This window comes from Musca domestica, unplaced genomic scaffold (genome assembly GCF_030504385.1).
Source record: "Musca domestica strain aabys unplaced genomic scaffold, Musca_domestica.polishedcontigs.V.1.1 30, whole genome shotgun sequence".
Classification (NCBI taxonomy): domain Eukaryota; kingdom Metazoa; phylum Arthropoda; class Insecta; order Diptera; family Muscidae; genus Musca; species Musca domestica.
Genome location: NW_026712300.1, coordinates 1,308,441 through 1,332,648, shown reverse-complemented (window position 1 = coordinate 1,332,648; position 24,208 = coordinate 1,308,441). Strand labels below are relative to the sequence as shown.

Here is a 24,208-nt window from a genome sequence, read left to right as displayed (position 1 = left end):
ACCCTCCATAGTATGGTGGAGAGCATAAAAATATTTTTGAAAAACTAACTATTCTCTTTCTTTGATATGTGGTTCGGTATCTCGAAATATAGCAAAACAGTTTTAGTTTTTTGGTGGTTGGTAGGTTTAACATTAAATTAAATAATTATTGCTAATTTATGGTTGAAGATGAATTTTTATTGGTTATTAATATCTACGTTTACTAATATTATTTCTTGGTTTTTCAGTTATTGTGCTAATAAATTGTTCTTTTTTGATTTCGTGTGAAATCTTTCCTTATTAAATATTCTTAATAAATAACACTAGGAAACTGAATTGAAAGAAATTTACTACTGATTGAATGGGAAGGACTGAAATGTAAAATTTAGCTTTGTTATAATATTTTATAGTTATGGGAAACTATAAACCTTTCCTAATGAAGGATTTCCGTTTCGTTAATAAATATGGTATCATAAATATGTTATCCTATTTTATATGAAAGCATTCTCGAAGTCATAATCGTCTTTTTTGTTTTCAGGTTTATGAAAGTGTAATGAACACAATTCCTTTAATATTTTATTCAAACGACAACCTTAAAAAACAAAATCAGAGCAAAATTCTAATTCCGTCTGCCTGCCCATCTTTCCCTTTTTTATAATTAAATATTTTATTATTAAATATTTTAAGATTCGGTATGTAGGGTTTGTAATGGGTTCTGCCTGCTGTGATAGTAGGCTGCTGGAATAGGCTTATCATTCATTTATTACTCAAAATCGGTACCTCCAAATATTTGATATTTTGGTGATTTCAGCCAAATTTTGATATTTGATACTTTGTCAGCAGCAATGCAGGAAGTAACGGCATTTTTTGAAGACTTACAGCATTCTCCAAAAGAATTTATTGCAATAAAACTGGTTGAAATGAGTTTAAACGTAACGTAATATAAGTATATTTAATGCTGGATAAAAATTTAAAATCATACATTTTCATCACTTTGATTTTGGATTGTTAATATTACTGACAAAACACGTATGTGTGAAAAATTTATGTTTAGGTCCACGTTTTCACATGGCCATCATATAACATTAAATTCAAATTTCTGCCTGAATTTATTATTATAAGATATGGATTGGTGGGAGAAAGAAACAAATTCCGTTTAAGCAGTTTCCAGAAAGGAAATTTGGCGGGAGAGAGAACCAACTCCCGAAGAAGCAGTATCCGACAGTAAAAAATCAATAGGATATTCCAAGAGAAGAGCTAATAGAAGAATGTAAGTGAGTAAGAATATCTAAAACGTTCATTTGCTGAAAGCGAGATATCCATATTTTAAAGATGATCGTGAATATCGACCGATAATATAATAAGTTGAAACTAGCCAAATATGTGGAAGCAGATGTTGACGATGGTTATGGATGACTATATGAAAAGCCATGTAATATATTTATTTAGTGAATATGAAAATATTGGTGAAATGGAAGATATATCAAGCCTTCTAGAAATTATTTAAAATAACATTAATACATCTAATACTTAATACAAAAAATAAAACAAAAACATCAAAGGTTTTCATCACTTTTGTTTTGGATTAGTAATATTAAATGATCGCTGTCTTCATGAATGAAAATAATGAAGATAAGAAAAGGATTTGCCTTCCCATGCTGCTTTAAGAAAATATTGGTGAATATGTTTAAACATCGTCAATGAATACAATATAATATATGAAAAATTTTTTGGTTGTCATAAAGATAAAAAACAAGTACCATATTTAATTTTCTCATCATTGAGAAAATTCTAAGAATGGAAGATATAGAAGCTTGTAAGAAATATTTCATAAGCGATTCTTACAAAATATTGGATGCAAATTGGAAGATATAATTTTCAACCTGCAAGCAAGATTAATTTCTCTTGCAGATAATGGCATAATGAGCTTCAGTAGCAGCATGTTTTTATTTAGCTTTTTAAAACTTAAACTGATCAAAGTTATTTGATGAGTACAGCTGCTAATTGCCTACTGTGAACCAATCAAATCTTCACAATTTTTAGGTAAAGGCTGCTCCACGGTCGGAAATTATTCATTGAGGTAACCCCATGTATCCACCAGCCTCATTTAAAAGGTTGATTACGTATTCCGTAGAAATTTGACCACAACAAACATCTTGAAGGAGTCAGGTATGGTTAATATATGCGCATGGCCATGCTTGATTTCTATAACCGGCCCCAAATTATAAATATGTACCTAACTGAAAGGTAAAGGTACGATTTCGCTAAAAGGTGCTTACCTCCTTTCGCTTTCTTGTAAAAATGCTCTTCACACGCTGCAGTGAACTCTTGCACATATTTCCTCATACGGTTAAACCAAAACGTCTTTTCTATTCTCGAGAGATTTTTCTCTAAGCCATAATGACCTACATCATTATGAGATCGTTTAGCCATATGCTATCAAATAGAATATCGTAAATTTTCAGAACTGGTTTGCTACACAAAATATAGGACCATATATATATTTTACAAACAAAAGCGTAGGTGGCCAAGCTGTGTTGAGTTCTGCAGCTGTATAATATTCGTCAAATTGTTCACAAATGTGTTTGCCCCACCAAGATAGTTTATCGTCTGACTGTGGTAAACATACATTTTACGTTTTTTGACAAACATTTGCTAAATGTGACCGTAACAATTATGTTAGCAAACACAAATTCAATTCCTTGGATTTATACATACAAATAAATGTACTTTGAGAAAAACAGCCTCTTTAACATATTTCTATTTATAACGCTTATTTATATATAAAGAATGCTTAGAAACAAGTGTCAAGTTAAAATAGTAGTAGATACCTTGTTTGCATTCTTGCAAGGACAAGGAGAATACTTTATTTGATAATAAACATTTTGTCCCTCTGGTAACTTACCCTCAGACATTTTTCTATCAGCTTCTGCTTGGGGATATTTTATTTTCCGATACAGCTTCTTCGGGGATTTCTTCTTTCTCGGTTTTTCTGTCCCACCAATGCTTATTTTTTGCAGTTCGAAAGGGAATGGGTAGATAATGTGTAGCAGCGAATTTTCTATCTAATATCTTTCCAGATGTGCCAACATTTTTTACAATAGTCAGGGATAACCATCTCAATGTACAAACCTTTTCGGTATTATCTACAATTTTTGATGGTGTGGTGTTGTTTTCAATTATATTGATAAACTGAATTAATTTCTAAGAATTAATATCACTTTTACACAAAGAAATCCTTCCTGATGCGGTTGATTAAATGAAATAATTGCTTTGGGAAACATTTCGCATCGCGCTACAAAGAGAACTGCTTACACTATAGGAATACTTGGTTGTTGTCAATGAAAATTCAATTTACATCTGACAATCATTCAAAGCAATATTTTAATAAGAAATTTTAATCATGTTTCCAAATTTAGTGGAAATCATTGCATAATTCCAACATAGACAACTCCAATTGTCGCAAAGAAAATTCCAAGCTCTAGAACAATAAAGTTCACCTTAACACTGAGAGCGTTATAAACATAATTCAAAACACCTGCCAAAAGTACGCTTACAGGTACGTAAGAAGAAGAAAATTTTGGTAGAAATTTTTGGCCCTCGAGCTAGCCAAAGATGTATTTTTTTCATTTATGAAAATATAGCTAAAACTCCCTTTTAAACTTGATCGTAGCAAGACAAAATTTTTCATAAATTTCGACTGCAGACCCTAGAAGTCATCAAGGGTCTTAATCTTACCAAAACGCTAGAAATTCATAAATATTAAAAACACATTTTAGGGTTAGAATTATACTTTGCGTGAGTTTGCTTAAAAATCTCAAAAAAATCATTATTTCAAAAGGATGACGTCAAAGACAAAAATATACATCTAAGTCACCAAAGAAAAAAATCTATATTTCCATTGTATGTCGAAACATTTTGTGCTATTAGAAGATACGGTAACTGTATTAAGTTAATTTGTAGAACAACATGAACAATCACATTGCCGGACAACGCATCATCCATCCCCGTTTACCACATCGGATGGTAGTACGTCTCCTCAAGGCATACAGCTTAGCTTGTCAAATGTGGCAACTGTTCTGACAATATTACGAATCACCTTCTATTACGAATCTGTTCAGACAACGCCACTATTTCGAACATTCAACGCGAATGCTTCCGTTGATTTACCAATTGGCAATCTCATATTCCACGAAATACAGAAATGGTTATGCCACCGACTCAACATTATGTTCAGCACAACCTCTTTGGAAAGATAAGAAAATAATTCAATTGCTGCCAGAATTTAACATTTCGCAATTTATACGGCGTGTAGAATTATTAAATTAACTGCGACGACACATCAGTTATATTTGCAGTGCAACAGAAAATTGGTGGCACAATAGATATTGACGAAACGAGTTAAGAGGTGATTCTTTATATGATTGTGAATTATGTACTTATCCCTTGAATGAAAATTTAACAGCTAAAGAAAACAAGTAAAAGAACATTAAGTTCGGCCGGGCCAAACTTGTAATACCCTCCACCTTAGGGTAAAGGAAACATTAGAAAAAATACCGAATATCGGGAGATACCGTTATATGGGGGCTATACCAAATCATGGACCATGCAATGTTTAGCCACCGGAGCTAGAACCCATTATGACCTACAAATACAAATTTTCAGACAAATACGTAAAAAAATGTGGCAAAAATCATCAAATTACCGAATATCGGGAGGTACCGTTATATGGGGGCTATACCAAACCAATAATTACAATGACTCGCCACACGAACTGGGACCCATTATTATCTACAACTACCAAATTTTTAGAGAAATGCGTAAAAAAATGTGTCAAAAATCATCAAAATACCGAATATTGGGAGGTACCGTTATATGGGGACTATACCAAAACGTGGACCTATACATACAATGTTTCGCCACCGGAACTGGAAACCATTATGACCAACAAATACCAATTTTTAGACAAATCCGTGAAAAAATGTGGCAAAAACCATCAAAATACCGAATATCGGGAGGTACCGTTATATGGGGGCTATGCCAAATCATGGACCCACACATGCAATATTTAGCCACCGGAGCTAGAACCCATTATGACCTACAAATAACAATTATCAGACAAATACGTGAAAAAAATGTGGCAAAAATCATCAAATTACCGAATATCGGGAGATACCGTTATATGAGGGCTATACCAAAGCGTGGACCTATAATTACAATGACTCGCCATACGAACTGGGACCCATTATGATCTACAACTACCAAATTTTCAGAGATATTCGTAAAAAAATGTGTCAAAAATCATCAAAATACCGAATATTGGGATGTACCGTTATATGGGGACTATACCAAAACGTGGACTATACATACAATGTTTCGCCACACGAACTAGGACCCATTATGACTCACAAATACCAACTTTTTAGACAAATCAGTGAAAAAATGTGGCAAAAACCATCAAAATACCGAATATCGGGAGGTACCGTTATATGGGGGCTATACCAAATCATGGACCCATACATGCAATGTTTCGCCACCGGAGCTGGAAACCATTATGACCAACAAATACCAATTTTTAGACAAATCCGTGAAAAAATGTGGCAAAAATAATTAAAATACCGAATATTAGGAGGTACCTTTATATGGGGGTTATACCAAAACGTGGACCTATACATGCAATGTTTTGCCACACGTACAGGGACCCGTTATGACCTGCAAATACCAATTTTCAGACAAATCCGTGAAAAAATGTGGCATAAATCATCAAAATACCGAATATCGGGAGGTACCGTTATATGGGGACTATACCAGAACGTGGACCGATATATCTCATTTTCAATACCAACCATCCTAGACACAATACCAATTGCTCTGCTAAATTTTGGCGCTCTACGTCAGATAATGTGGACTATATCGTGATTTCAACGGACAGACAGACAGACGGACATCGTTAAATCGACTTAGAATTTTATGCTGATTATGAATATATATACTTCATGGGGTCTACGTAGAATATTTAAGGATGTTACAAACGGAATGACAAAGTTAATATACCCTCCTTTCCAAGGTGGAGGGTATAATAACAAATTGCAGCAGATCATTAAAAAAAAACTGAAAATGTTTCTCTAAGAGGTCAAGCGAATTGCATTAGTGTAACTTGGAGAAATGCAAATTGTAGTTACTACGAAAGAATCAATGCAATGTTAACCATACCGTATTGCATTTGCAAAACGTTCCCTCGTCGTCGATGTTACAAACGGAATGACAAAGTTAATATACCCTCCTTTCCAAGGTGGAGGGTATAATAACAAATTGTAGCAGATCATTCAAAAAAAAAAAAAAACTCGGAAAATGTTTCTCTAAGAGGTCAAGCGAATTGCATTAGTGTAACTTGGAGAAATGCAAATTGTAGTTACTACGAAAGAATCAATGCAATGTTAACCATACCGTATTGCATTTGCAAAACGTTCCCTCGTTGCAAATACTGCTCGAAAAGCAATTTATATTATATTATTACATCGAATTCTCCGTATGCAAAGAAAATTATTTTAATAGAGAATACAACTGGTGAACACAGTTTATATATTGAATATAGACAGCTGAATCAAATAATTACAACTTGTAGGAAGTTTGAGGAAGTCTATACTGTCATAAAGAAACTACTTACAATTTTGGCTCGAAAAAGCGAAGCCGACAAATTTCATTGGAACGAACCTAAGGAAAATGGATTGAAAAGGCTGATTAAAATTTTGTGTAGCAAACCAGTTCTGAAAATTTACGATATCCTATTTGATAGCACATGGCTTAACGATCTCATAATGATGTTGGTCATTATGGCTTAGAGAAAAATCTCTCGAGAATAGAAAAGACGTTTTGGTTTAACCGTATGAGGAAATATGTGCAAGAGTTCACTGCAGCGTGTGAAGAGCATTTTTAGAAGAAAGCGAAAGGAGGTAAGCACCTTTTAGCGAAATCGTACCTTTACCTTTCAGTTAGGTACATATTTATAATTTGGGGCCTGTTATAGAAATCAAGCATGGCCATGCGCATATATTAACCATTCCTGACTCCTTCAAGATATTTGTTGTGGTCAAATTTGTACGGAATACGTAATCAACTTTTTAAATGAGGCTGGTGGATACATGGGGTTACCTCAATGAATATTTTCCGACCGTGGAGCAGCCTTTACCTAAAAAATGTGAAGATTTGATTGGTTCACAGTAGGCAATTAGCAGCTGTACTCATGAAATAACTTTGATCAGTTTAAGTTTTAAAAAGCTAAATAAAAACATGCTGCTACTGAAGCTCATTATGCCATTATCTGCAAGAGAAATTAATCTATATATATATATATATATATATATATATATATATATATATATATATATATATATATATATATATATATATATATATATGGTCCTATATTGCAACTAATTCTTTTATTGTAACAGACATATTTTCACAATATTTTTTTGAAGAAGGCGATGTTTCCTTCCAATATACGCTGTTGTTTGTAAAATATATTTAGTATATGCATATATATATGTGTGTGTGTGCTTATGTTGGAAGGGAACATCGCCTTCTTCTAAAAAATATTGTGAAAACATGTCTGTAATATAAGACCAATTAGTTGTAATATTAGACCAAAGAGGTGCACGATTGGTTTGGCTATCAGAAGCTTGCTCTAGTAGTACACGTGTTCCATCTCCATCTCACATATAGTGGTCCACAAGATTGGGATTGAAGTGCGTACAATTATTGCGACTCATCAGTTAATTATGCAACGCACAACAAGCACTGGCGATTTTTATTGCTTTCTTTTGTCCAACCTTTGCTAGCAATTCGTAGTACTCGAAAGCACGCGGAGAGTATTCCAAACGCGTTTTCTATAACTTGTATAGCCTTGGACGATAGTTAACATTTCTTTGGATTGCGTTAATATTGTGGACACTAAAAGGTTTTACTACATTAGAAATTAGAGCAAATGCATCAACCCCAACAAGAATGCAGGGAACTGAAATTGTTCTGGATGTCAATTGTTCTGGTGGGGGTAAATGTAGTTTGTTGTTAACCTGAGAGTCATTAAATGGGGTTTTTCGGAAAATTCCACCATTTCATACTCTTCCTTTGGAAAATACATTGATGTATACAAATTTATAGGAAGAATATGCGATAGCCATGAGTATAATCAGCAGATCACGTAAATAAAAATTTAGGTAAACTAATAAACTTGTCTTTATAGTTGTAATAATTGCTTACAGAATGACACACGAAATTTGGGGGGTCTATATAAGCAATAAATATTTATTGAGATTATTAGTTAGCCCAAAGAATTTTAATTTTATTTCATTTAAATTTATATTTATGCGGCATATGGAACATATATTGGAGAAAGCGGAAGGTCTCGCCTGTTGCCAAATATCGAAGTGTAACCATTAACCATTTCGTAGCCGAAATCGGCTATAGTAATTTATTTTAAGTTTCATCTCAACAAAACTAAACTCACCAATTCACCTATTAAAGCAATACCCGATTCTGCAATACATATTAAATGAATAAAGCCTCTATATTATGCATATGTCATTTGATTTGTTTATTTCACTTTTCCAAGCGAAAGGAAGAACTAGTGACAAAACAGGAAGAGATTGAACTGAATGTTGACTTCTTCACGGGATGAGTATAATTTGTTTGAATCTGCCGACTTCATCAACAAAAATCATATAAGAGATCGAGCCCTCTACATTATTCATTCATTATAGAAACAAATACATACCTTTAAACCTTTAGCCCTATTTATCGCTCTTAGAGGTCTTAATACACGTAGGACTCTTAGAATTTTCACGACTGAAATCGCATTCGAACTGCAAATTGAAAAAACAAAGAAAACTATTAAAATTGAAGAAAATTTTGTGTAATTCTTCGAAATTGCGAACATACATAGTTTTTACATTTTTTTCAAATTGTATTGAAAGCAAAAAAATGGGGGAAATAGCATCCAAAGTTTAGATTTGTTTGAATTGGTCACCTTTGACTCGAATTATGCTCTTCAAACGGCCAATGACACAGTCACACGCGCCCGAATGATGCTCTGCGGTGTTTTCGCCCATTCCCGGCGAAGCGCTTGCTTGAGGTTTTCGACATTTTTTAGTGCCAACCTTTCTTTCAAAAATACTCCAGACACAGGAACCTCATTTTGTAACCATTATTGGATGCCGCGTGTTGAGTAATGTTGGAATGACCAAGGTCTGCGGACAAAATGTTTGCCTACCCACGGTTTTAATACACCTTCCACAATATTTGAGCGATAATATTCGACATTTATTCTGATTCCATGGTCGATTAATACGAGCGGAAAGCGACCATCGGCTGTTATGACGGCTCGCACCATGAGGATGGCCGGCGCTTGAGTTCTGGTGGCCAACCGAAAGTGCACATTTTTAGCTGACCTATTTGGCTCGACAACGAATGTTTTCTCATCGGAGAAAACCAAATTCGGCAGCGCACCACTTTCAGCCAAGCAAAGCAACCCTTTACCTCTTTTGAGTCTATTTTCTTTAACTTTTTGGAATTTAAATGGCTTTACTCATTTTTCAATATTCGTCGAATGGAATATTCCGACGTGTCGATCAAGTTTCTTCTTTATTTTTTGAACCATTTCTGCTGATGTTGCTGTGTTCTTCCGTCCACTTCCTTGACGTCGGTCTACGTAAGAGCGATTGGTTACCCCAAATGCAATATATATTGCATAAGGGGTAACAAATTGTCTTGTAGTATCCGCGAAAGCGTTCGATGTTGATGTTTACTTTGTCGATATGGAATACCCTCCACCATTTGTACCGAATTAAACATTATGCAAAAAAGAAAAATACGTAAAAACAAGTAGAAATGCAGTAAGTTCAGTCGGGTCTAAATTTGAATACCCTATACCATTCGGAACGAATTTGAAAAACTTCAAAAAAATAAAATCCATTAAAAATTTTGTTGAAATCTTTAAAATACCTTAAGTTGCGAACTTAGAAGATCTTTCAGTTAATTTAAAAGTTTAAATTTATTAACGTTCGTTTTTTTTTGATTTTATAATTTTGATGTTTTTGTTATGTACAATTTGTTTTGTATCATTCAATTTTAATTGAGATCAATTTTTATTCATAATGTGTAAACGTTCCATAATTTGTTTATTATCGTCTTTTAAGACGTGTTCAGTAATCCTTTCATTATAATTTATCGTTTTGTATTTTCTCACAATGACTTCATCAAGTCATTCCAGGAGAAACCGTCGAGAGCGAAAGAATTAAGTAAGAACAACCTTTGTACCTTTGTTCGTTTTTTGATTATGTAACCATTTCGATTTACTTTTAATTTCTATTATTTTAGATAATAAAACCCCTCCAAAAAATAACTCAAATAAACACAAACAAATGCAAAAATCATCAAAATACCGAATATCGAGAGGTGCGGTTATATAAAGACTATACCAAAACGTCATTATCATGGTTCTGCTAAATTTAAAAGCTATACGTCAAATAATGTGGGCTTCATCGTCAACAGACGGACGTCGTTTAATCGACTTAGAATTTTATGCTGATTATGAATATATATACTTTATGGGTTCTACGATGATTAAGGGATATTAAAACGGAATGACAAAGTTAATAACCTCCTTTCCAGGGTGGAGGGCATTAAAATACCAATTGTAGGAAGTCGCAGTCGTATTGGGGTCTATACGAAGACATGGACTTGCATAGGCCATTACTATATTATTATAATATATTTATCTAAAATTATCAAAATACCGTGTAGAAGAATTATTCCTGCAAAGGCAATTTTCTGTCACAGGCTGTAGTACACATTAGGAACTTCAACTACGAAAACTTCCGGTGAATAATGTCCCTAAAATCATTAAAATACCGAATGTCGGGGTACCGTTATATGGGGGTTATACGATATCGTGTACCGATATAGCCCATCTTCGAACTTGACTTGCCTGCAGACAAAAGACTGATCTGTGCAAAGTTTTACCTATCTTAGTTCGTTTTGACTCTAGCGTGATTAAAACAGACGGACGAACAAGGCTTAATCGTCTTAGAATTGTACACTGATCTATAATATAATTCAAGTTTGTTTTTTAATCGACCTTTTCCAATGTAATTTCAATAAATAAATATTTATTTGAGCTTTAGGTCTGATCTATAATATATATACTTTGCTAGGTAAAAACTTATTATTTCGATGAGATACAAACGGAATGACGAACTTAATATATCCTCCTTACTATGTATGTTATTAAGTATTTAACGTTCCTAACTGTATGATATACATAACATCGCTGTATGCGCATGCAAAGTATCACAAAGTTAGATAAAGTATAAGGTAACAAATGTAAATTGACTAACAGCCTGTTCCACGATCTCGAAAGAAATTTTGTGCGAACGAAGGCTACTCACTCACTTTCGTATAAGAATGCGTTCCACTAACTTTCGTTCTTTCTTTCGCATAGCCTTACGTGATTCAGTGTTGCTAAATATTTTTTTTTTGGAAAAATTAATCGCGAAATAAAGCAAAAAAAGCGTCAAATGTCTAGTTTAAACGCGAAAAAGCAGCAGTGGCTCTGTCTCAACTGACATTTCAGTTGTAAACAAACAAATTGTAAATAAACAAACAAAATAAAATTTCTAGTGATTGTATTCAAACTATTTGTGCTCTTAGAAAATAAAAAAAAAGAATATTTCAGTAGCCCTATTTTTTATGGGGGAGGTTCGAAATGTGCCACGGAGGCATTTAAGAGATGCTTCGAATTTATTTGAAGTACCTAACAACCAGTAAGTATGATTGTATTTTTACATTTTTGAAATAATAAAAAACGATTTTTTCTAGGTTTGTGGCCAACTTTCGTGTGTCGAAGGAAGTTTTCGGGCTCTTTTGGATATGATGGAAGAGAAGTGGGAGCCCGGTTGCAGAACTACCCAAATCCGCCCCGATTTAAAACTTCTTCTGCTGCTTCCAAAAATTGGCATTCCTCTGGCGAACACAGGATTCTCCTCCATTTACTCAACTAGTGCCCGCAGCTGTGTAGTTGATGATTTTTTCGTGCTGGAATTGAGAAAATAAAAATATATATATTTGTTGTTCACATATTAAATTGCATTTATTATTTTTACTTACATTTTTGTTTCCATTTAAAATCAACCAATGTTTATGTTAAAACAATTTTCCTTAATTGTTATTATACGATAGCAAACACACAAGTGACTGATTTTGACATTTGTGTTCGCATGCGTACGAAAGAAAAAAGATAGTGGAACGCAAAATTACACTGAAATGCTTACGTTTTCGTTCGCTTTGATTTTCGTGCAAATTTTCGTTCTGATAGATTTTAGTGGAATGGAAATCAGCTGTTTGTCGTGTAAAAGTTGTGCGAACGTGTTCTTTCGATATCGTGGAACTGGCTGTAATTTTCGCAGTAACAGATAAAACCAATTTGTAAATTCATACTTTTGAAGGTTTCTAATACTACCTAACAAAAAAGGAAAAATGCATTATCTGTTATCAGAAATAGACATTTTTTCTCCAGAAATTGGAAAAAGTTTTATATATTTCAAATTGGGGGAAATTGTCAATTTTAAGAGGATGTCACGTAGACTCTTTCTGATATATTGAGGAAATTGTTGGGTTTCCTTATGTTCAATATTTTTCCTATCCACCCCATATAGCCGGTCCAAACTTTTAATACCCTCCAGCTTTGGGTAAAGAAAACATTTTCATACAAAAGTATCTAAATTCAAACGTGTTCCACTATAAACTACAAATACCGGTAAGACCGTGTGGATAATGCTGTTAAACTTTTCAAAAAAACATAATGTGGGCGAGTCCATTGTTTGGGGGCCATACCAAAACGGGAATCTCTATAGACAATAAAATACCAAATCTTAAATACCAAATTGAAACAATTTCGTGGTAAATGTGTCTTGGATTATCAAAATACCGAATATTGTTTCTTATCATTATATGTGCGCGATAGGAAAACGTGGACCTAAATATTCAATGTTCTACCATTGGAGCTAGAACCCATTATGATCTACAAATACCAATTTTTATACAAATCCGTGAAAAAATATGGCACAAAATCATCAAAATACCGAATATCGGGCGGTACCGTTATTAGGGGGTTATACAAAAGCGTGGTGCCGAAACCTTGTATGTATATGTATACAATGTTTCGACACCGGAGCTAGAACTCATTACGACGCACAAATACCAATTCTTAGAAAAATTCGTAAAAAATGGAGCGAAAATCATCAAAATACCGAATATCGGGAGGTACCGTTATATGCGGGATATACCGTTATATGGGGGCTATACGAAGACGTGGACCTACATGGCCCATTTTCAATACCAAAAGTCCTGCAGACATAATACACATTTGAGTAAAATTTTATCATCTTACTTCATTTCTTTCGCAAGCTAGAGTGATTTCCACAGTCGGACGGACATTGCTAAATCGACATAGAATTGGGATCAAAATTTTATATTTCGATGTGTTACAAACGGAATGACAAACTTAATATACCCTCCATACTATGGTGGAGGGTATAAAAATGAAGCTTTTATTTATGTACGAAAACGTAGGCCGACATGGCCAATTTCAAACGAATTTAGAAGGCTAATTTTGCACACATGAGTATTTGGTCAGTAGCAAGCCGCCATATAACTGCACTTCCCAATATTCGGCATTTTAAGGATTTACATCACATGTTCTAACAGAATTGTACTGTAAGTAACGTGTCTGCATAGGTCCACGTTTTCTTATAGCCCCAAAATAACAGTACCTCTCCATACTGGGTATTTCGGGGATTTAAGCTACATTTTTGAAGAACATTGTTTAAACATTAATCACCATCATTCCCTATGTAGATTCACATTTTGCTAAAGCCCCATTTTTCAGTACTCCATTTAACTGTACCTCCAGATTTCCTATATTTTGATTATTTGTGTCACACTATCCACCCGAAATTCGGAGTCGTTAATACAGACTATGATTTCTTTTTTAAATTTTCAAGTTTCCTTCCAATGGGGAATAAAAAGTTCGGCCCGACCGAACTTAGCTGATTCTTTACCTGTTTCCTGATACTATTTTCAAACTAGAGCGAACAATAGAGTTGATACAGGTTTTTTTGGGCTCAAAGTCATTTGGGATTTTTATTTTTTATTGATTACAATAAAGTTTTCCCAATATTTCGAAATTATCAAACTGCATCTTCAATAGATTACCCCTGAAGAGGCAATTTGAAAATTGCGAAATAATGGGAACACTTTATTGTAAACCATAAAAAAATAAATGCACAATAACCAAATCTCAAAAAGATTGAATCCAGCAACATATTACGAGATTTTACTGCACTAGTGACAGCAGACCTTACACATGTGATCAATTAACAAGTAAAAAAGCAGTAAGTTCGGCCGAACTTTGAATACCCTCCACCCTTTACAACAAATCTAAAAATTTTCGAAAAAGATAATATTCGTCAAAAATTCTGTTAAAATTTTAAAAATACTGAATATAGTCGTTATATTAGGACCTGTATGACGTGCACCTACATAGGCATTGTTTTTCACAAGCCATTACAATATTCAAATTCGAAACTTGAAATAAACGGTGAATAATGTAGCCAAAATCATCAAAATACCGTACATAGGGAGGTACCGTTATACAGGAGCTATACAAAGACCTGGACCTGCAATTTTCTATCACAGACTGTAGTTCCCATTACGAACTCTTAATACGTAATTTGAAACTATTACGGTACCATAATATGGGGGCTATACGAAGACGTCGACCTGCACAGACAATTTTATGTCTTAGGATGTAGTATCCATTACGAACTTCAAATACCATATTTGAAACTATTCCATATTTGAAACTACTCCGGTTCAAAATACCTAATATCGGGAGTTACCGTTATATGGGGGCTATTCCAAAACGTGGACCTACATGGCCCATTTACAATACCAAAACTCCTGCAGACATAACATACATTTGAGCAAAATTTTATCAATATACTTCAATCCGTTCGGAGCTAGAGTCATTTCCACAGACAGATAGACGAACAGATGGACGGACATGCTGATCAAATATATATATATATATATATATATATATATATATATATATATATATATATATATATATATATATATAGATTTAATGTGAAGAGGTCTAAGAATCCTAAAATATTCAGTCTTTTGACTGCAAATTTCAAATTTCAAGACGATTTATGAATTCCTTCTTTACAAAGTTTCTGAAAAGTTGAATTAAAATGTCTTTTGTCATAGAACAAAGGTATATTATATGTGAAGAAGACTCGCTTTGAAAAGAGGTGTTTAGAGTGTTCATTATTTCAAGAACATAAACTAAAAAATTTTAATATATCTATATATGTAAAAAAGTGGCACAAAAATTCAACAAAGTGGCTCATTTAGAATCAAAATAAAAAAGTGGCACAAAGGTATCATAGCCCAAAAAAGTGGCAAAATTGATACTTTAGTGACACAACGGTCACGCTACTGCTGTCGCTCTCTCTTAAGCTATATGCAGAAATCACTTCGTACGATACCTCTCTTCTACTATCCTTTCGCCTATCGTAAGGCACCACTTCACTAGAAGATTTCTTCGAGGACAAAGTAGGTCCATGCATGTTTGGACTAACGAGGTCATTTATGCGACACAGTTTTGGACGTACTAGTTCCATTATGCGTATGCTCCTTAAAAGAATTAGAAGAACGGGTTCCTTTCTTCGATCGGGACTTGGACGAACTAGTTCCGTCCCAAGGAAAATTTTTCTTCACAAAATCTCTAGACGTACGAGGTCCAGGTTAGTGAAGTAAGGTATGGTATGTTTATGAAGTAAAGCTCTTACATATACGCCACGTGTGATCGTGTGCCAGACAACCTGCACAACACTGATAAATGGAAATTATCTTCACTCTTTTGGCTTAATCCATGTTCAGGAACTTGCGACAGAATCGAAGCGGATGATCCTTGAGACACACTCGGCAAACAATACGTCTCTTGCTCACACGATTTTCGGCATTAGCTTTAATCAAGATTCTGTAATGAACGAAATAACTTTAGTTAGAGGGTAACACGACCAGTTTGACTACTGGCCCAATTATAAAACCTCGTTCAGTCTTGATCTCTGCAACGCGCACTAACTGTTCGACGCTTGGTAACACTTTAGTTATGCGACCTAATCTCCATTCATTAGGAGCAATATTATTTTCTTTGATAACAACCATATCGTTGATTTTAACAATTTAATCGGGATTTTTCCAGCTCCTTCAAATATTCATTCTTCCAACGTACACACAAGCATTAATTCACAGCTTTAACCCTTTGCCATCGGTTATCGACTCCGGTGCTTCCATTATTTCGGGTTCGACTGGCGACAAGATTGGTCCACCTATCAAGAAGTGCCTGGGAGTCAAGAAATTAAGGTAGTTATATCATCGACACGGGACACATGCGTTAACAGCGTTGTTTTTTTTTTTTTTTAAATTTGCTGCTATTCTTCAGAAGCAGTGTTTAAACGATTTAGCACTAGCTTCTCATAAACCACCCATATGTGTTGCTCTTGCTGAAGTAAAAAAACAATTCATTCCCCATGCCGAATATATCTTTATAAATTCAAGGCCAACCCTTTAAATAAAGTTGCGAAATTCTGTCCTTATTGCCTTAGATGTCCCAACAAAATTCGTCCCATTGTCAGAATACATGTCTTTTTAACGACCTCGCCGAGAGACAAACCGGGAAAATGCAGCCAAAAAAGTCGCCGCTGATAAGTTGCTTACAGCTAAATGGATAGTTCGCGTGGCAAAATACACAGACAGACAAAAGTATATTTTTTGTGATCAAACACGCCCGACCTATATAATGCTAGATATCATAGGGAGCAGCAAAATGAACATTAGTTCGAGAAATAGGTCTATAAAGTCTAGTCCTAAAAAGCGGCAAAGAGGCCATAAACTGACTTCGGGTCTGTTTAGCCATAATGGCACAAATTCGGCAACTACTTATAGACCATGGAATCAGGTTTTTCGTCCTGGGTTTCCAAAATTTGGGTCGCAGAACACGAAACATTAATTGATTACTACCATGCTAGTCAATTGATGAATAAAATTCACTAGAAGTCCTGACATTTTACAATTATATGGCAGAATGTCTTTCATTAAACGACTTTTCACTTGCATTAGGCAGTCGGCCACCAACACGCCTTCGAATTAACAAACTGATTTAAGCTAAGTAAACTATTTTTTGTTAAAAGTAATCTTCCATTTGATAAACAATAATATTCATCTGCGAAGTAAACCTTTTTGGCTACTACAGTTAAACTTTACTTCGTAATTTGAACTCTTTGGAACTTATCATTGTCAGGGAGAAAGATTTTTGTCCTTTGAGACAGGCAATGGACCGATACACATAGTCATGATACGTAACGCCTTTGCAAAAGAAGCAAAGTGATCCAGGACATCATCATACTCTTTTATGTAGGTAGGAATATTTTCACCTTTCTTCCCTGTCCCTTTCCCATTGACTACTTGAAGCTTTAAGCCAGAAGGGTCCATACCATCAAAGCGATTCATCTTTAAGATGTTGATGTAGAGTACCCCGCTGCTTTTCCTACCCCTGTTGCTTTTCCTAACCGTATCAATTATTTTTGACATCCTATAAGCAAGAAAGGTGTCTCATAAGTTTGGTGACTTTTGTACCGACCAACAATAAAATTTAGGGTTCTCCTCATTAAGACACAAATCGATCCGTACAGACCCCTGCACATAGCTCTAATGTGGGCAACGAAACAATTTTTAAAGGAGCAGCTCTTGATTTCGCCAACAGCAAGTGAGTTACACAAGCTCCATATGCTTTTTTCCGAAGTATCCCAAAACTCATGAATTTCAACTTGGCCTCTTGGTTGAAGACCAACCCATCTAGGAATATTATTACTTTTCAGTGAAAGATAATTAACTACGATTTGCTTGCACTCATTGCAAATTTTATCGGACAGTTCTTCTTCTCGACCTATTCCTTCGCTCCAAACCTCTTGCATTAACTTATAACCGGTCCTAGCCAACCTGCGGGATCAAACAAATTAGCAATTATAGATAAAACCTCCCTTGTAGTGAAATTAACTTCATTTTAATGGGTTTCGCCGAAAAATAGAAAAAGTCACTCTTGACATTCCATCTTATGCCTAAAGTTTTCGTATCACTTTAATCTTCATCCTCAAAAAAATTTTAAGAAAGAAGATGATCAGGAGGTAGCCCTTGCAAAATTTGCTCATTGTTCGAAGCCAACTTTCTCATAGAAAACCTGGCCGAGAATAGAGCGCAAATCAGCTGATCTCTTGCTTTAATTGCTAGTTCCAAACCATGGGCACTTGCTAGGGCCCAGAATTGTAGCCACTAAAGGCAATTATTTTTCAACATCTTATGGCAACCGGAGCAAAGTTCTAATGATCACAAATGGTGCACAATTGACACCAAACGTCACTGTCATTAATATAAAATTCTTCAATTTAGATATTCTTCAATTACGAAAAACTAATATCTGGAACATGGAATAATCCCCAATTAACAAAATCTGGGGATACATCTTCTCAATATCGCCGCTGAAGATATACCAATAAAATCGCCAAAGAATTGTCAACAAAATCAAGTCATTCTGTAGAATCAGGCCTAGGTATAAAGTGTCAATTAAACTCAACCCCTCAATGCTGGAAGCATTAAAAACAACTCGAACCTTTGTAGAATAAATTTCAGGTTTAATGACAGAATGAGGGAGATTAAAAGACCTTGATTCTTCCCCATCTGGTGCAACTTCTGCCATATGACCCAATGACTCGTACTCCTCTAACACGCTATGATATATCGACTTAAACTCGGGACCTTCGTTTCGCAAAAATTGTCTAAAAGCTTTTGTTCTTGATATACCAAGAGCCTTTCCTCCCTCAAACTGAGGCCTAAATGGCAACGAAACCATGTATCTTCACAATATTTCTCTTCGGGACTGTATTCTGTGAGCTTCGGTGGTTCTTCTAACTCCCAAAATCAACCTCCAAAGGGTAGCTAGGCAACTTTTCTGTCAATCTTGGCAAATCTAAACATAAAACTTAAATTATGAGGCAATTGTAAAAAATGTACACTGTTTATCAGTAGACCCAGCTAAAGCATCATTCAGAAGCAGAGCATAGAAACAGAAAAATTGAATTCCAACAATCAATGTTGATTTCGTGTTACTTTAGGGCCGTAATACAATTGTTAACGTCCCTTTAATTCCTCCTGCTGACTCACTCTTGACTGAAACCAGATTAAAAAAACCTTAAATTGACTGTTCCCTAAAATGATCTTATTCTCATATCTGTCCTTTAGATTTGACACATTTTGTAAACGTCTATCAAAGGCGATTTTTTAACGATTTCTTAAGTTTCACCTTGAGTACTTTGTGGTAAATAAAACAATCTTTCCACTGGGGTGATCGATCAATCATCAGTGTATACCGCAGTGCACATGTCTCTAAAAGACGGCCACGACAAATAATTACAATGAAAAAAATCCGTCGTACAAGGAGGCAAGCGCAAGCGATCATCAAAAACATAATTTTCGGAATGTCTTGATTGCTGACTACGACTGGCCATTGTTGACGATAGTGTAGAGTTATCCCCAAAAGTCTGGAACAATTCATCAATTTGCGCTTAGGGACACATATATGCTTCCATACACTGCCTATAAAGATTATTTTATTCTGGCGCATAATCTTTTCAATTCAACCATACGAGGCTCAACCCGGAACATAGTGTCCGAGTCCTAGTTCATGGCATCACAATCAGCCTCAAACTATAGTACCGAGGTGACAAGCTTTTTAAATTTAAGAAAAACTTTCGATGTTGCCATTTATTTAATTTAAGCAAACCACAAATTCAAATATAAATCAACAAAATTTTCTTGGAAGAAATGTGTAAATCACAACAATCTTCACTAAATTTACTTAAAAGTATAATCACTAGTAATAATAACAAAAATGCAGTTATTCACTAGACAAAAATATATTAATGTTTTTATAAGTCTCCTTCCAACTTTAAGTGTATATGTCACTAGCAAAAGCAATGGGCATCAACAGACAACCCATACAAGCTTTATTTACACAAATTTAATATTTTACTGGAGCAAAAAAAAAGTAAAAACCCAAAAAAAAAATTGTTTCTTCTTAAATTAGTGGCAAAATCAGACAGAATTATTAATCACAGATTTCATTCCGTCCGTCTATTTCGATTCCGTTTATTCTATCATAAATTAATAACAGCACTCGCGACAACTGACTCCAAATCATTTTCATTTGTTATATTTTTAAAATTATATATTAGAATTAACATTTTTTGAATATTTTTAGTTTTAAATTATATTTTAATCAATAAAACTTATTTGCAAACCAAATAAAATAAAAAAAGTTAACCAACCAGAAGAAGACCAACGGGTAATCCACTATTAGTTCTTAGTGTTCTCTGGCGATCATCTTTGACGGCGTTACCAGTCAACACCTTTTCGATCACAAACTTGGGTAAATTTTTGAATATTTTCTTAACTTTTATTGTATTTTTTCAGAGCGCAGGTTAAGTTCGCAAATGGACCATTTGGGTCCATGTTTTCGAATGAGCAACATACAACAGTATTTACCGATATTCGATATTTCAAAAATTAGATCTAATATTTTGGAAGAATTGGTTAAAATCCGGTACTTAGAGGTTGTAACGGGGTTTAGCTCCTAAGACAGAATTTTTTCTACATGGATCTACGATTTCGTATAGCTCCTATATAACATTACCTCCCGATATTCGATATTTTGACAATTTAGATCACATTTTCTGACAGAAATGTTTAAAATCCGCTACCTACAATTTTTACGGGTTTTACTTCCTGTGGCAGAACAATGACTATATAGGTCCACGTTTACTTATAGTCCCATATATCTGTGCCTCGTCCAAAATTCGATACATAGGGTTTGTAATGGGTTTTACCTTCCCTAGCAGAAAAAATGACACCATTCACGTCAAATTGAACAATCGCTGTTCCCAGTAGAACCTGTTTTCGAGTAGCTACAACTGAAATCTGGCTGTCAAAAAATCATCGAGATCGACCACTTAGAAACTTCTGTCTTTTCATTAACTATCTGCTCCCAAAGCGATTATGTATTTGTGGGCAATAGTGGAGCATAGAAAAAGAAAAATTGGATTCCAACAATCAATGTTGATTTCGTGTTACTTTAGGGCCGTAATACAATTGTTAACGTCCCTTTGGAGGCGTTTAATTCCTCCTGCTGACTCACTCTTGACTGAAACCAGATTAAAAAAACCTTCAATTGACTGTTCCCTAATATGATCTTATTCTCATATCTGTCCTTTAGATTTGACTCAACCGCGAACATAGTTACCGAGTCCTAGTTCATGGCATCACAATCAGCCTCAAAATATAGTACCAAGGTGGCAAGTTCTTTAAATTTAAGAAAAACTTTAGATGTTGCCATTTATTTAATTTAAGCAAACCACAAATTCAAATATAAATCAACAAAATCTTCTTGGAAGAAATGTGTAAATCACAACAATCTTCACTAAATTTACTTAAAAGGATAATCACTAGTATAGACACCAATATAACGACCATTTTAGGTATTTTTTGAAAATTTAACAGAATTTTTTAAGGATTTTCTTTCCAAATTCGTTCCAAATGGTGGAGGGTATTCAAAGTTCGGCCCGGCCGAACTTACTGCTTTTTAACTTGTTTAACACTAGATCCATTATATAGATAGAGCAGTTTTGTTGTGTAGGCTATTGAACGGTTCGCTCTACCACGTACACAATTTCAATAAGATTTTAATTTAATTTAATTTTTGGGAACTGTTATTATATTTACAGGTCGAGGAGTTTTAGTACGTTATCTAAAAACAAATCCCTTCACTGGTGCATCATCAGGCCAAAACGAGCTGCTAGCTATAGTATTTAATATTTTGATAGCCACAATTGTTTTATTAGGAGAAAAGTCACGTCATTCACCGAATTACGTTAAAATTTTAAGATCTTTTAAATCGGCTACTTAAGATTTTACTTCGGTAGGCACAGTATCAGATGAAGTGGTCAGATATAGACTATGTGTACATTTTTCTAAGGTGCCACGAAAATAAGCTGATTAAAAAACGATACATAGCATTTTCAAATTAAATGAAACCTTTTGCAATTGATGTAAAAACTTTCACAACGGAAATGAAATATTTTGCAGTGGAAATAAAACCTTTTACGGCAGAAATGAAACCTTTTCAAATTGAAATGAAACCATTTCAAATCAAATAAAACCTTAGATCTATAGAAAGGAACATAAAAGAACATTTGAAATTAAATCAAATAATTTTTGCTTATATAGTTAGAGAGGATTGTTTATTGATTACTAACATCTATATTTACTTATATTATTTCTTAATTTTTCAATTATTATACCCTCCACCTAGGAAAGGCGGGTATATTAACTTTGTCATTCCGTTTGTAACATTTCTAATTATTCGTCGTAGACCCCATAATGTATATATTCATAATCAGCATAAAATTCTAAGTCGATTTAACGATGTCCGTTCGTCTGTCCGTTGAAAACACGATACAGCCCACATTATTTGACGTAGAGCGCCAAAATTTAGCAGGGCAATTTGTATTGTGTCTAGGATGGTTGGTATTGAAAATGAGATATATCGGTCCACGTTCTGGTATAGTCCCCATATAACAGTACCTCCCGATATTCGGTATTTTGATGATTTATGCCACATTTTTTCACGGATTTGTCTGAAAATTGGTATTTGTAGGTCATAACGGGTCCTAGTTCGTGTGGCGAGACATTACATATATACTGATTTCTCGAAAAATTGGTATTTTTAGGTCATAATGAGTCCCAGTTCGTGTGGCGAATCATTGTAATTAAAGGGCCACGTTTTGGTATAGTCCCCATATAACGGTACCTCCCGATATTCGTAATTTGATGATTTTAACACATTTTTTCACGGATTTCTCGAAAAATTGGTATTTTTAGGTCATAATGAGTCCCAGTTCGTGTGGCGAATCATTGTAATTATAGGGCCACGTTTTGGTGTAGACCCCATATAACGGTACCTCCCGATATTAGGCATTTTCATGATTTTGGTCACATTTTTTACGGATTTTCTGAAAATTGGTATTTATAGGTCATAATAGGTTCCAGGTCCTTTGGCGAAACATTGCATTTATAGGTCCACGATTTGGTATAGCCCCCATATAACGATACCTCCCGATATTCGGTATTTTAATGGTTTTTGCCACATTTTTTTGCGGATTTTGTCTAGAAATTGGTATTTGTTGGTCTTAATGGGTTCTAGCTCTTTTGGCGAAATATTGTTTGTATAGGTCCACGTTTCTGAATAGTCCCATATAGCCGTATTTCCCGATATTCGGTATTTTGATGATTTTTAGCACATTTTCCCATGAATATGTCGAAAAATTGGTATATAGGCACTAATGTTTCCTTTACCCTAAGGTGGAGGGTATTAGAAGTTTGGCCCGGCCGAACTTAATGTTTTTTACTTGTTGTAATGGCAAATAGGTCTTTTTCGATTTCGTGTCAAATATGTCCATATTAAATATTCTTAGCACTTAACGCAAAAAAGAAAAGAAACTGAAACCAATTTAGGCCCTTATTACTATAAATTGAATGTGAAGGATTGAAATGCTTTATTGAGTAGTTTCATAGTTATAGCAAACTATTGATCTTACCTAATATAGTATTCTGCGAAGCGGGAATAACACTAGATCCATTATGTAGATAGAACAGTTTTGTAGTGTAGGCTATTGAATGGTTCGCTCTACCACGTACACAATGTCCTAACCCCGGAGTTTGGCTCTTGTAGGATATCACCCGATGTCAGGAAATTCAAGTGCAGATGGAGAATCGAGCATTTATTATCAATTTTGTGCGAATGAATGGTAATCAAAATGTTGAACTTCTGTGGGGAAGGCTCCACAAGGATTTGGCCAATAGAATCCATATTGAATTACATCTCTGGTTAAATGAGATATTAAGAAAGATCAAGTTTGAAAAGCATCTCTGATTTGTTTCGCAAGTTATGGGAGATATAAATATTTAAAATTTTGACCCCTTGGGGAGGAGA

At 34.5% G+C, this 24,208-nt stretch overlaps 1 protein-coding gene across 2 annotated transcripts in view; it reads right to left on the bottom strand.

The window, feature by feature from the left end:
* Positions 1-24,208, bottom strand: part of LOC101899996 (muscle calcium channel subunit alpha-1) — a 1,479,766-nt gene that overhangs the window by 733,746 nt on the left and 721,812 nt on the right. For both annotated transcript variants that reach the window (XM_059124867.1, XM_059124866.1), the window contains exon 15: positions 8,756-8,843. In XM_059124867.1, the coding sequence (XP_058980850.1) occupies positions 8,756-8,843 (88 nt within the window). The remainder of the gene's footprint in view (positions 1-8,755; positions 8,844-24,208) is intronic.